Source organism: Neoarius graeffei, chromosome 20 (genome assembly GCF_027579695.1).
Source record: "Neoarius graeffei isolate fNeoGra1 chromosome 20, fNeoGra1.pri, whole genome shotgun sequence".
NCBI lineage: Eukaryota > Metazoa > Chordata > Actinopteri > Siluriformes > Ariidae > Neoarius > Neoarius graeffei.
Genome location: NC_083588.1, coordinates 62,607,416 through 62,622,686, shown reverse-complemented (window position 1 = coordinate 62,622,686; position 15,271 = coordinate 62,607,416). Strand labels below are relative to the sequence as shown.

At 42.1% G+C, this 15,271-nt stretch overlaps 1 protein-coding gene and 1 long non-coding RNA gene across 2 annotated transcripts in view; one reads left to right on the top strand and one right to left on the bottom strand.

Annotated features, from left to right (window-relative positions):
* Positions 1–289: 289 nt before the first annotated feature.
* On the top strand, positions 290–11,952 carry LOC132868900 (uncharacterized). The gene is made up of 3 exons (XR_009650894.1): positions 290–599; positions 6,457–6,656; positions 9,040–11,952. It is a non-coding gene; the product is annotated as an uncharacterized LOC132868900 (long non-coding RNA).
* Positions 11,892–15,271, bottom strand: part of prr14 (proline rich 14) — an 18,212-nt gene continuing 14,832 nt past the window's right edge. Inside the window, exon 9 of the mRNA XM_060902180.1 lies at positions 11,892–13,348. Within this exon, the coding sequence (XP_060758163.1) occupies positions 13,036–13,348 (313 nt within the window). The 3' untranslated portion in view covers positions 11,892–13,035. The remainder of the gene's footprint in view (positions 13,349–15,271) is intronic.

Genomic DNA, 15,271 nt, shown 5'->3' with positions numbered 1-15,271 from the left:
AGAGAAAGAACTTAGGAGACATAAAAAGAAAAAGAAAGAAAAAAGAACTGTCCATGCTCTCTTTCTTTCTTTCTTGTCATTAAATTCTCTGTGTTGTTTAATACCACTAACATTTTAACAGATAAAATCTCATGTCTCTTATTTCTAATTTTCTTTCTCTTACTCCCTCTCTCTTGGGAAAACATTTTTTTCACTCTGATCAATATCTCTCACAGGACACACACACACACACACACACACACACAGAGAGAGATTTAAAAGAGGTGTGCTGTTTCATTCCATCACTTAGAGGCGTGTGTGACAGAGTGAAGTAACAAAGGAAGTGAAACTTCTTTACTCAGGGGCAGGGCACGTACGCACACACTCTCTCTCTCTCCCTCTCTCTCAGACACACACACATTTATTTATTGTAGTATTTATTATTTTTATTGGACAGACAGTTACAGTCAAGACTTTCGGAGCAGAACCTGAGGAGACAGAAGGCAACCAGGGTACAAGTTTACAGGATCAGCCGAGTTAAAGCAGCTGTATTGTTCAGACACGGTGAGGGAGCACTACTGGAATTTCAGCCTTCTCCTCCCTCAAGTCCTGACAAGTGTGTGAGTACAGAATTCTTCAGCAACCCTTTTCTTTACTGACAAGTAAAAGATGAAACACAACTCCATAATCAGGTCCAAAACTCTATTCTGTGTGAGAAAGAAAAAAGTCTGTGTGTGTGTGTTCCATCAGACGGACGTGTTCTTTAGTGAATGGCACAGATTGAACAGTAATCAGGGTTCAGCTTACACCTGTGTATGTACAGTACCTGCATCACAATGTAACTACACACACACACACACACACACACACACACGCACACACACAAGAATGTCAGGTGGAACTTTTTGTAATTTAAAACCTTTTAAATGTGTAACAGTGTAAATGTTTAACAAGAAAGGCACAGAGAGCTAAAATGAAAGAGACCAAGGAAAACAGGAAGAGAAAAAAAGGATGAAGGAAAATGGAAAGAAAGAAGTTTAAGAAAAAAGCAGAGAAATAAATAATGAAAGAATGCCAAATAAGAAAGAAAGAAAGAAAGTCAAAAGAAAAAAGTTTAATTTAAAAAAGTAGAGAAAGAAAGAATATTTTTGATACTCAGCACATTGTTATTGCTCACTGAGTTCTCTGTAATGAAAATGAAAATGCTTTATTAACAAATACATCGCAGCCCCAATAGGCTGAATTGCTTATTACATAAATAATGGTAAATAAATACTAATTATATATACAAATATTCAATAAAAAAAATGTCATGATCAATTTCAATTCAACTTTTAAATTCAATTAGACTCGCGGCATGAAGATAATAGAGGTTTTCAAATGATTTCTTTTGAATTTAGGTATAATGTCAGCTCATTATCTGTAGCCACTTTATCCTGTTCTACAGGATCGCAGGCAAGCTGGAGCCTATCCCAGCTGACTACGGGTGAAAGGCGGGGTACACCCTGGACAAGTTGCCAGGTCATCACAGGGCTGACACATAGACACAGACAACCATTCACACTCACATTCACACCTACGGTCAATTTAGAGTCACCAGTTAACCTAACCTGCATGTCTTTGGACTGTGGGGGAAACCGGAGCACCCGGAGGAAACCCACGCAGACACGGGGAGAACATGCAAACTCCACACAGAAAGGCCCTCGCCGGCCACGGGGCTCGAATCCAGACCTTCTTGCTGTGAGGCGACAGCGCTAACCACTACACCGCCTGCTGTCTATCATTTGTTATGGAATTAAATGTTGACTTGCAAAGGTTTTTATGATGTTCTTCTAAACGTAACCTCTTGCAATGCCCCTTCGTACTCTTGTTTAGGACAAATTATCGATACCACACATTTCTGTATTCGTTCAATTTCCTCAATCAAGTATTTGGGTAACGAAGAATGAAAGACCAGCACAGCATAGTCCAGTACAGATCTAATGCAAGATGTATAGAAGGTCTTGAGTTCATTGACTGGTACTTTGGCCCTCTTCAGTTGTATCAGGAAATAAATTATTTTTGATGCTCTGGAATCTCTGGAATCTCCTCTGTGACTGACAAGCCGCACTTTTTCAGAACTTCCCATCAGATAAGATGTATAAAACATGCTGGGGCTTTAGAAAAATAATACACACGTAATGGAACGTGATTATTCACAGTAATTACAGAGCTCACATTACTGTAACACACACAGGGAGATTACAAGCAGACACATTCAGGGTGTGATAAAATACACAGCTGAACAGTTCTGATAATAAACACTTATTATAGGAGCGTACAACTTGGACTTGTTAGGTGAGCAAAAATATTGGAACGTGTGCCGGACAGGTGTTTGTTGTTGCCCAGGTGTACCCTGTTAGAGCGATTGTTTAAACAGTTACTAGCTCTGAAGGTCTCTTCTTGGTTCGAACCCTGGGTTTCACCTGTGAAGAGTGTATTTGCTGTGAAAAAGGAAAAGGATAAACCACTATGAAGAACAGAGAGCTGCCTATAGGAGAAATGCTGAGTGTCTTCAGTGTACAGCAAAAACAAAAGAACTGCCTTGTTCTGAATTATTTGACTTCATCAAAATAATTTAATTCATGTGGATTACTGAACTTATAACTTATATCTGGAAAACACTGTGGAGTTTAAATTGCTTATTTGTACGTTGACAACGTTTAGAGGACACCCTTGTCCACAGTAACTTACAGAAGAGACTTGAAGAAAAGCGCAGAACATTAATCAACACTTTCTAAAGTAACATAATTACTGATATAAAGCGTGCAGCGTTTACTCCTCCAAGGCAAAATCTCAAACTCTTTCACTTGAACCCAAATTCAGGATTCGAGCACTTCATCATCGCTTCTGAACACGTGTAAATCTGCAGCTGGTTTAATCCAGCAAGAGACCGGAAATGGAACGGTTCCTCGAATCTGTGATCAGGGGGACAGGAGACAGGGAACATTCCACAGCTTTATCATTTCTGCCGTTTTAATTCTCAGAGAATTCTCACAATACTGAGGACGAATAAGAGCATTAGACACAGCTTACAGGAGTCCGAGTACAAGAAATATATGGGGGGGATAGAGAGAGAGACAGACAGACAGACAGAGAGGGAGAGACAGAGAGAGAGAGACAGACAGACAGAGAGGGAGAGACAGAGAGACAGAGAGAGCAAGGCAGACAGACAGAGACAGACAGACAGAGAGACAGAAAGAGACAGACAGACAGACAGACAGACAGACAGAGACAGACAGACAGACAGAGGCAGAGAGAGAGACAGAGAGAGAGACAGACAGAGACATACAAAGAGACAGAGAGAGACAAACAGAGAGACAGAAAGAGACATACAGACAGACAGAGGCAGAGAGCGAGACAGACAGAGAGACAGAAAGAGACAGACAGAGACATATAAACAGACGGATATATAGAGAGACAAACAGAGACAGAGTGAGAGACACAGACAGAGACAGACAGAGACTGAGAAAGAGAGAGACAGACAGACAGCAAGAGATTGAGACAGAGACAGACAGAGAGGGAGAGAGACAGAGACAGAAAGAGACAGACAGACAGAGACAGAGAGACAAAGAGAGAGCGAGGCAAACAGACAGAGACAGACAGAGAGAGAGACAGAGGCAGAGAGACAGAGACAGAAAGAGACAGACAGAGAGAGACAGAGACATACAAACAGACAGAGAGACAGACAGAGAGACAGAGACATACAGACAGACAGAGGCAGAGAGCGAGACAGACAGAGAGACAGAAAGAGACAGAAAGAGACATACAAACAGACAGATGTATAGAGAGACAGAGACAGAGTGAGAGATACAGACAGACAGACAGACAGACAGACAGACAGACAGAGACTGAGAAAGAGAGAGAGAGAGACAGACAGCAAGAGATTGAGACAGAGAGACAGAGAGACAGACAGACAGAGAAATATCAAGAGACTGAAAAATATTGAGAGACAGAGAGAGAAACAGACAGACAGAGAGACTGAGTGATATACAGATGTGTGTTTCTGCCCTTTTGCTCCATCACTCTATCTCTACAGAATTCTCTTTCCATACATTTTTTCAGTCTCTCTCTCTCTCTCTCTCTCTCTCTCTGTGTTTTACTTGGCCTCTGTCTGTCTGTATATCTTGCACTTTTTCATCTATCAGTCTGTCTATCTTTCTGTATATCTGTTCTTTCTTTCTTTCGTCTCCCGCAACAGAATTCTGAGGTAAACTGACAGTGTTACATGAGAAGTGTGTCACAGCCTCTCTCTCTCTCTCTGTATGTGTGTGTGTGTGTGTGTGTGTGTGTGTAAACCGAGCTCTCTGTAGCAGCATCAAACAGTTTCATTCTGATGATGTCATTCTTCGCCAACTCTGGGCTTGTTTTTTCCTGATCATCAGGCTTTTACTGCTCCATAAACCAGCTGGCAACACACACGCGCGTGCACACACACTGAATACACCCACAAAAACAAACTTAAATTACATGCAGAATGAAAATGTACACATTGTCCCCCAGCCAGGTCATGTGTAGTGCCTTGGGTGTCCCTCTATAGCTCCGCCCACAGGAGATACAGCGTCTGCTGTCTTTTGTACACATTTCTGTCCACAAGCTTCAGGATCTTGGAGGTTACTATGCGATTTGGTCTCCACAATTCTGCAGAAAACAAACGCAGCATGATGGAGTCATTGAACTAAAAACCAAAAGCTCACAGACTCACAGATTTTAATAAAACATTTCATGTGAAGCAGCTAGTAGTGTGTGTGTGTGTGGGGGGGGTACACAACGTCACTCAATTCTCTGTTGAAGTGGTTGGTTCAGACTCTCTAACAAGGCTAACACTGGCACAGAGTTGTATCCCATCCCAAAAATATACACAATTAGCGCCAATATTTAACTCTAAAGCAAAAATGTCATAATTTTGTCGAACACTCGGCATCCTGTTGCTCTGGGTTTTGCTTCTAAACAGCTTTTCTGTCATTTTGTCAAACATGAATGAAGTTTACAGCTAACAACAGTTTAGCATTTTTGTGAAAACTGTGTAGTTAAATTATCATACAACGAATCTTGTGAGTTGGGAACACACTGTGTACAAGTAGGAGGCGTGGCCAAAACTTCGAAAATAGGGACTGAATATTTGTACATTCATTGTTATAGTGTGTGTGAGACTAAACTTAAAGGTTTCAGCTTCCATTACTTTTTTTATTCGCCTTACAGCTTGTGTTAAGAAGAAAGAAAGAAACTTCAGAAACCCCCAACTTTGCCTAATCAGGTCCATAAGTATTTGTACAGTGCCACGCCCTCTTTGTGTGTGTGTATTATATATTTGTACCTCTGTCCACAACCACAAAAGATTTGAAATGACGCAATCAAAATGTAACTGAAGCATCTAAAGACTCATCTCATCTCATCATCTCTAGCCGCTTTATCCTTCTACAGGGTCGCAGGCAAGCTGGAGCCTATCCCAACTGACTACGGGCGAAAGGCGGGGTACACCCTGGACAAGTCGCCAGGTCATCACAGGGCTGACACATAGACACAGACAACCATTCACACTCACACCTACGGTCAATTTAGAGTCACCAGTTAACCTAACCTGCATGTCTTTGGACTGTGGGGGAAACCGGAGCACACCCACGTGGACACGGGGAGAACATGCAAACTCCACACAGAAAGGCCCTCGCCGGCCCCAGGGCTCCAACCCAGGACCTTCTTGCTGTGAGGCGACAGCGCTAACCACTACACCACCGTGCCGCCCGCATCTAAAGACTTTCAGCTTTAATTCACTTCAGAGTCCCTGCATTTTCACAGGCTCAAAAGTAATTGGACAGTTGACTGATAAGCAGTTTCATGGCCAGGTCTTGCCTATATCCTGGATGGATATATAAATTTTTCCAAAATCTTTCCCAGATTTTTTTTTTTAATCTAAGCTTAAATTCTCAAGAGCGAGTTCTCAAGACTCTTCTGTGAGAAACACGAACCCATTTCCTCTTTCTAAACACGTTTCCTGTATACTCAATTCCTTTTTAAAAAAATATCGAAATGCTTTCCTGTTTTTTAAATATTCTACAACTCTGTTCAGATACGCCGATTAAAAACGCAGGTGGTTGAGGTAGAACTGTAACCCATCATTAACACTTAAAAAAATGAAATTTGTTTTTAAGAATACAAAAGTTTACTTTGAGTAAGTTTGGCTGTTGTTGTTGAATGTTTTTCATGCTTCAAGCCACAGAGTAACCTCAGTGCTGCTTGTTACAGTATTTGATGATATTATGACATTGTGGTGTGTGTGTGTGTGTGTGTGTGTGTGTGTGTGTGTGTGTGTGTGTGAGAAACCAAAGGGAGGATGTTATTGCCAAACTGAAATTAAACTAAGGCGATGTAAGAGGAAGACTCATGTCTGTAAGTATAATATGACTCAATCGTGTCATGACGTTGTGTTTGTGTTTCCAGTTTAGAAAATAATGTCGACCTCAAACTATGAACAAAGCAGCAGCGAGCCACTGAACATGGACACAACAAGGGCAGCTGATGTAGAGAAAGGTTCTGATGATCAACACCCCAGACAGACTGACTACAGGGAGCTGGCTGTCTGCAGCATCATATGCGGCTTGTCCTGCTGCGGCATTATGTCTCTCATTTACTCAGTTAAGGTAAAACACACCTTACACTGATATTACACCACACAGGGGCACCTTATCACTCGCCTACTATTAGCACAAGCACATGTAATCTTGTGTACATCTGTAATGGCCCAGATGATGGTTCACTGCACAGAATACAAAGCAAATAGTGGCCTAACCAAAACTGGGCGTGACTTTTTTAAAAAGACATTTTTGGAATTCCTAACTTGTCAATTCATGTTCCATGAAATGGAGGGGGTGGGGCTTGTAGGAGACATCATAGGGGTTCTTGGTCACATTCCTAGGAAGTTCAGATGAAACGTACAGACCTTTCACACACCGCTTTTAAAATCACAATTTTAAAAAAATGGTATCAAGTGAAAATACCTAGAGATTTATCTAGAACTAGCAGGTTACCTGGGCGTTGCCTGGGTTTTGCAAAATTCTAGATTGCCCCCAGACTTCCATGGCAAATTTGGTGAAGATTCGTCGAGAAATGGTGATGTTAACCCAAGACCAGGGCTTTGAACCGGTTCAAGGAACAAAAACCTGGAACTTTTTCTATTTCCCATGGAACAGAAACGAAACCAGAAACTTTATTATTTTTTATGTTCCGGAACAGAAACGCTTATTAAAAATAATGGTAACCGGTTAATACCGGTTTTTATTTCGTTCCTCAAAGTTTCCGTAGCCTACAAATAAAAAAGCCATTCTTCTCCTGCGCAAGTTTCTATGACCCGCTGGGGTTCACTTCCTGTGTGACGTTCGCTGACTGAATGGAGAGAGCGGGAAGGTGGACTGCTATCACGCCTCCATTACTGAGTGTCTGAGCAAAGAAGAGCCTGAACGTTGCAACCTCCCTATTGGCTGTTTGTAAAAATGTATCAATTGTTGCCCTTCCCACGGGAATCATGGCGGGCTCGAGAGACGAGACCTGACGAGTTAGTTCGTTGGTAGCAGAACAAAATGTCTGGACACAAATCGGGTTTTCAGAAAAGGAAAGAAAATAAACGGAGGGTTGAAAATACAAAAAAGGAGGCAGAAAATGCAAAACGAGTTTTAAGGTAGGACAAATGGTTACTTTTTAAGGCAGCCCGCCGTGGCTGCAGGCTTTCAGTTGTGTCATTGAATGGTTACTTTTCTGAGGCAGCCCGCCGTGGTTGCCTGCAGGCTTATTTATTATAGCCCATTTAGTTAAAATAGTTGATATAAAATGTTTATAGTTATAGTTACGTGATGGTTGTCCTGATTTAGACTGGTGTTTTTTTTTTTTTTTGGGGGGGGTTGCGCGATGTTGCACCCGGGTCCAGATTAGGGCAGAACCGGCCCTGGCTACATTTCAGGTGTAGTTTGTTTTATGTATGTATGTACTTACATAGATGTGTACTTGGTCTTCCAATATGGCGCCTAACAAAATCTCGCGGCGCGGTGACGTCATGTGGTAGCCCTCTATAGGGCCTGACTAGCCTTTGGTAACACACTAAACGAATTATCTTTCATTTTTGGCACTTTTTCTGTTTGTGTAGATGGGACGACATACTGAGAATCCAAATCGCCAACATTTGAAATAATAATTGTTTTGAATTATTTCTTGTCTTATTTAATGAAGGTTGTAATAGAATTAGCCTACATTTGGCTTAAGCTGGATGAGACAGAGACATAACTTTATAGCCATTTGTTAAACAGCTGACAGGGAACGTAATTAACCGTTCTGGGAACGAAATTTTTTTGTTCTAACCGGTTCGGGAACGTCTATTTAATGGTGGAACCCAAAACCGGAAACGTTAAAATTCCGTTTCTGTTCGGAACGAACCAATAGGAAAAAAATTCTGGTTCAAAGCCCTGCCCAAGACAAACAAAAATCCAAACATCCACCACCCAGGGGTCCACCAGGGACCCCCTTGGGCCCAAATATAGAATTTCTGAGTTCTGCCAAATTGTGGCTATCTCCTGTACCTACATGCCAAGCTTAATGAAGATCTGTCAAGAGTTTGTGTTGATAAATGTAACATGAAGGGCATTGAGGGAGGGAGTAGGTGGATGTTGTGCCCTCCAGGGACTTTCCTGGGGCCAATACATGAATTTTGTTTATATCTGCAAAATTCCGTGTAAGCACCGGACCTACTTGCCAAATTTGATGAAAATCCATAGAGAAATGGCGACGTTAGCTCAAGAAAAACAAAAACTTTGCTGCTTATTATATAGATTTCTTATTGTAAAAGACAATACACCAAAAATAAGAGTCTTGACATTTTTACTACTTCAAGTTTCAAATTATTTTATCCTATTAGCAGATCAGAATCAAGTTTATTGCCAAGTACGTTCTCATGTGCAAATTCAAATGCATATTTATATTATTACAAATAATTCTCACCTCCACTTAATCTCATGTCTTCTTTCTCATTCTCCCCAGACTCAAGAGGCCAATAAGAGACGCGGCAGTGAAGCGAGACAAAAAGCCAAAGAATATTCAAAAAAAGCTTTAAAATGGGGAGTTGGAGCCATCTTGGTGTGGGTGCTTTTTGTTGCTATCCTGCCACTGGTGCTGGTACTGCTGTCGTTCCTTTTCACATTTATAAACTGAAACAAGCGTCAAAAAAAGGACAACATCTGAGGTGAAAAATGCAGTGTCATGGACGGATCATTTGGTTCAAATGATCATTCACCCTCTCACTTCTGAGATCTTCAACTTTCGTCTCTTCTCGTTAGGGGTCACCATGTCTCTCCATCTCCTCCTGTCCTCTGTATCTCCTTCTGTCACACCAACCGTCCTCATGCCCTCCTTCACCACATCCATAAATCTCATCTTCGGCCTTCGTCTTTTCCTTCTACCTGGAAACTCCACCTCAAGCATTCTTTTCCCAATATATTTTTGAGATATTGTATGTATAATGAGAAATTCAAACAGCGCAGCGTTTGGATGCCTGAACAACACAAAAACATAAAACACCTCTACCACCTAGTGGCAGAAAGATAATAAAAATGCAACCTGGGGAATCTTGGACGCCCAAGAATGGTGAACCAACTCAAAAAAGGACTGAAAGTGACAATGAAGGGCCCGAGCACCTCCAGTATATCAAATCTGCCATGAATCCAACAAACTGCCTTGGAGGAGGATGTCAAAATGTAACACGTGTCAAAACTCGCAAAACTAAAAATAACTCACTTCCTGTTCAGTATGGCTAATACAATGTATACTACAGTTTTGTTCGTCTTGGGGTACCCCACACACCTACCAAATTTGACACAGATAGGTGAAACTATATACCAGGCAAAAGTCTCAAGGACGTGTAGGGGCGCTATGGAGTCCCCCGGATACACCTGAGGGCAAACCTCTCTCTCTGAGTAGTGATAGCCAGGACTGATGAGTGTACCAAATTTCATGAGTTTTCACCCATGGGAACCACCTCAAAAATGGACAAGTCTTGAAGAAAAAGAATACATAAGAATCCTTAGGAAAACAATAGGGCCTTGCACCTCAGTGCGGCGCCCTCTGGTGGACACGGGAGACCGTGCATCTCCAGTAGAAGAGAGACAAACCTGGAACAAAATGCTAAACCAAGGAAAAAATGGAGCCCCAGAAATTCAGAGTATAAAACCCTCACAAGACATGGAGATGTGAAAAACACCAAACCCCCAAACCAAAAGGCACAGAGAGCTGCAAGACGTCAAAATTGAAAGACGTCACACAGAGGCATGGAGGTCAAAAGAAAACGTTGTTACATATAGAATGCAGCATTTGAGCAGTTGTTCATTTTGGCCAAAAAAACAAAACAAAACAAAAAAAAAAACAACCAACCAACGCCGGACCGTTACGATGAACTTTGAATCTTCTGAACTTGCTTTTTCATTCCGATGAAATTCTAAAGGATGCATTAACTTTTCTCACCTGACAGACCAGTGAGCATTAACCCAGTTCTGATCGTTATTGTTAGACACTATTTTTTTTTAATGATGTATGCATTATAGGAAGTGTGTTTATTCAGAATCGCTGAAGGAATGAGAGCAAGGGTTAGGGGAATGTTCCATGAATGAACAAAAAGGGTTTTTTTGTGTGTGTTAGTTAATCTGTTATGAATTACATCTATAAAGTTTGACTCAAGGTCGTCTCAAACTGCATACTCGTATATCACTGGAAATATAGTCACACTGAGAAATATACACAAGACGGCTTAAAGAGGAAGAAAAAAGTCTGGATCTGATTGTCATGTACAAGTACAGTATGTTCTAGTTTACAACACAGTATATACTTTTAAAAGGTGCTGACTGCAAAGTCATCTGAATTTTTTGTGTGTGCATGGCATTTTCCTCTGTCGCACATGAACAAGATCATGTGGACGAGATGTGATCATTTTGATGATTTCCTCCATTTTGGGATCATTTTCTTCCCTCTTGAGGTAAACAGTGCAGCCGTACGGAAACAGCCGAACGCGAGGGAGGAGCTTTAACTAATTTAGTATAACTGTGGAACTGTGTCACACCAAGACGGCGACGCCACCAAGAAAACATCGTGACTCTGCATCGGCCTCAGACAGTTTTGAGTCACAGGGATTTGTGTAATTTGTGGTTGACGTTCGCGAATAGATCCGTGAAACAAAACACGACGAATCTCTTTTCTTTGTTCCTGCTTTTGTGTTCGTTTCTTTCTCTGTAAGATCAAAACATTAGGTGTAGAACTCCATACCATATCGCTACCGTGGACTCGAGCCCATGCATTCTAAGGCTGAGATAGCTAAGCGCTAGCTAGAATGATTTAGTTAGCTGTCCAGAAAAATGAGACAGTCATCCATCTAACCTTGCTCTATCTTGCAGTTGCACTCACTAGGCAGGCTTTCCTTTTCTTATCTGCTGGAGGGAGAGTCGAGTCCGCCATGTTTGCCCACGCTGACTTGTTTTGGTTAAAAGTAGCTCAGACACGCCCCACGGTGGTCACGTGATGCGATATCGTCTCACACTTGCTTCAGCGATCTCCGGAGTCATAAAACGCGGGACGCTTTTTATCTCGGCAAAATGTTCACACACAGGATACACGGTGTGTGCGCGCACGCAGCAGCGAAACATCTCGAAACTCCAACAGCAACAGAAATAGAACATTTTACCCAGAATTCAACTTTGCAGTCAGAACCTTCAAGTATTGTCACGGTATGCAGTTTGAGACCGACCCGTGTTCTCCGTGCACATGTTCCCACCCCCACTTTCCAACAAGAAGCACAAGCTTGTGTTATGTTTGTTATAACACTGTATTATTTGAGCTACTGTTGTACATATAGTTGTCATTTTTGTATTTTTATACCATGGACATTAAATAACATAACATACTTTCCAACTGTTTACAAGCAAATGTTCAATTTAATAAGTATAAACATTTAAAAAACTAACAAGGAACATATATAGGTATATTACATAGAAAACAAATCACCTTCACCTGTTTCCGTAATATTATAGCTACAAGTTATAGGTTGTATTTAACATTTAAAAAAAAAGAAAAAAGATGGACGGTGTGATTCATTTTCATATGGCATCAGAGGAAGAGGAACGTCATGTTTCTCAACAACAGAGCTGCAGACTGGTAGTAAGATAACAATGGATTATTAGAAAAATGATATACTGTTTACCATCTTCCTGTTTCACAAAAAAAAAAGTTCACATTGAGGAACCCCCCCCACACACACCCTGAGAGACTGAATGAACTGTTCAGGAATCCTCATGACTTAACCATCAGCATCAATGTATTTATTTTCTGTTTTCTGAATATTAGCTGCACTCTGACATCGACCTGATGGACACGTGGCTGGCTGACAGTACAGACATCCTCTCAAAACAAATCTGCACCAACACCACCACATTCAAAAGGCGCCAAAAATAATTTGATTGTGAAATTTGTTTTTTTTACACATTAGAAGAAAACCTTCTCACGAGCTGAAATGAAGCAGTATTTGTTGTGTAAACAGCTCACTCTTGTGGCAGTAATGCTTCCAGAAGTACATATTTCCTCACCCTGTTGCATAGCAACAGTGTTCTTACAACTTTATCCGCATGAATGGTGAGTGAGTCATGTGTTCCTTCGCTGTGCACAAGGTCACAAGTTTCTATTAAAAAGTATGACACGGGCTGAATGAGTCTACGGGAGGAAGAGATCTAACAGAATCAATCTGCTATATATAAAATTAATTTAACCAAAACGCTGAATCGGGACAGCATCAAATTGGTACATTATTTCAAGCCAACGTTGGTCAGATTTGTTAAATCGGTACAGTGGATCTCAAATTCCATCCCGAAGTTCAGCTCTCTTCAATCTCTCGGGAAAACTTTACAAAACGCACCCATCCATGGAACCTAACCTCACCTCATGGTAAAACTACACAAATACAAAAACAAACAAACAAACAAACAAAAAACACTGTAGGTTTCAGTAAACCATCTGCTCCGTGGCCATCCACACGTCCAGTTCGTTCAGTTTGGAACACAGGAGTGAATCAAAGTCCTGCAAATGAAGAGGCACTTCTTCCTCCCTGCCTCTTCGGGTCCTTCCCATCACAGAACTCCCCGCTGCTTTTCTCTGAGCTCCTCCCCATCCTGCTCCACCAACGAGAGGCCTTCTTGGCTTCCTGGCCACGCCCAGTTCAGGGAATTCAACAAAGCGCTTCACGCGTTTCGGACCAATCAGGGACTGGGAACCGTCTCGCCGGCTAAGAGGGACTTCAAATATGGTCTCTAAGCGTCTGGAGGAATAAACAGGAAAAGGAGAATGAACTCAGTGCTGCGTCCCAAACGCATACAATCTGTTCTGATGGTGGTACTCAGAGTGTGACTTAAAACTAATGCAGTGCAGTAGTGCATTATGGGTAAAACCAAGACAAATCAGTTTACAAAAGTCCTTTCTGACTATTATTCAGTGTCAAGCAGGAAGCCATAATAAATGAATATAACAAAAAAGTTAATAATTGGGGGCGGCACGGTGGTGTAGTGGTTAGCGCTGTCGCCTCACAGCAAGAAGGTCCTGGGTTCGAGCCCCGGGGTCGGCGAGGGCCTTTCTGTGCGGAGTTTGCATGTTCTCCCCGTGTCCGCGTGGGTTTCCTCCGGGTGCTCCGGTTTCCCCCACAGTCCAAAGACATGCAGGTTAGGTTAACTGGTGACTCTAAATTGAGCGTAGGTGTGAATGTGAGTGTGAATGGTTGTCTGTGTCTATGTGTCAGCCCTGTGATGACCTGGCGACTTGTCCAGGGTGTACCCCGCCTTTCGCCCGTAGTCAGCTGGGATAGGCTCCAGCTTGCCTGCGACCCTGTAGAAGGATAAAGCGGCTAGAGATAATGAGATGAGTTAATAATTGGTGTGACCCTTTGGTTTAAAAAAAAAAAAAAAAACCTTGTCGTCTCAGGTCCAGTGAGGTCAGTTTTATGCGGAAATGATCTGTAGGTTTTACTGAGCATCTTACAGAACCAGCCACAGTTCTTCTGGACACTTTGTCACACTCACTTCATTTTACACCAAAACCCAGCAGCCTTCATGATGTTTTCTTTTTTAATCTGAAAAGTGCTCTCTTATGGAATATGCTGCTCAGAGAAACTTTTTTTTACTGTAACATTTAATTTTGTGCTGGAAAAAAATGAACGTTTGGAACTCCAATGTTTTTGTAATGTTTTGAGTCAATGTACAAGTCATAAAATAAAATAAAAAAAGCTTGGGAATTAAGCTAAGAGAGATAAGATGGAGATGGTCTGAGCACATCCTGAGAAGAGATGCAGAGCATGTGGGAAGGAGAATGTTGAGGATGGAGCTGCCAGGCAAAAGAAAACGAGGAAGGCCAAAGAGGAGATACATGAATGTGGTGAGAGAGGACATGAAAGTGGCAGGTGTGGTAGAGAAGGATGCGGAAGACAGGGAGCAATGGAGACGAAAGATCCGCTGTGGCGACCCCTAATCGGGAGCAACCAAAAGAAGACGACGACGACTTTTCCAGCAAAATGGTAAATGTCACAGTAAAAAATAAATAAATAAATACATAAATAATAAAATTGCAGGTCAGTAAAGAAAGACTACTTTTGAGACATCACACAATAAAGGCTGCTGGGTTTTGGTGCAAAAAGAAGATGTGAGTGTGACAGTCAAAGTGTCCAGAAGAACTGTGGCTGGTTCTGTAAGATGCTCAGTAAAACCTACAGCTCACTTCCTTATAAAACTGCACTCACTGGACCTGAGACCACTGGGTTTTTTTTGTTTGTTTTTTTAAGCAAACTGTTGTCTTACACCAAATATTGACTTTGTTTGATTATGGTCAGGGGGCGGCACGGTGGTGTAGTGGTTAGCGCTGTCGCCTCACAGCAAGAAGGTCCTGGGTTCGAGCCCCGGGGCCGGTGAGGGCCTTTCTGTGTGGAGTTTGCATGTTCTCCCCGTGTCCGCGTGGGTTTCCTCCGGGTGCTCCGGTTTCCCCCACAGTCCAAAGACATGCAGGTTAGGTTAACTGGTGACTCTAAATTGAGCGTAGGTGTGAATGTGAGTGTGAATGGTTGTCTGTGTCTATGTGTCAGCCCTGTGATGACCTGGCGACTTGTCCAGGGTGTACCCCGCCTTTCGCCCGTAGTCAGCTGGGATAGGCTCCAGCTTGCCTGCGACCCTGTAGAAGGATAAAGTGGCTAGAGATAATG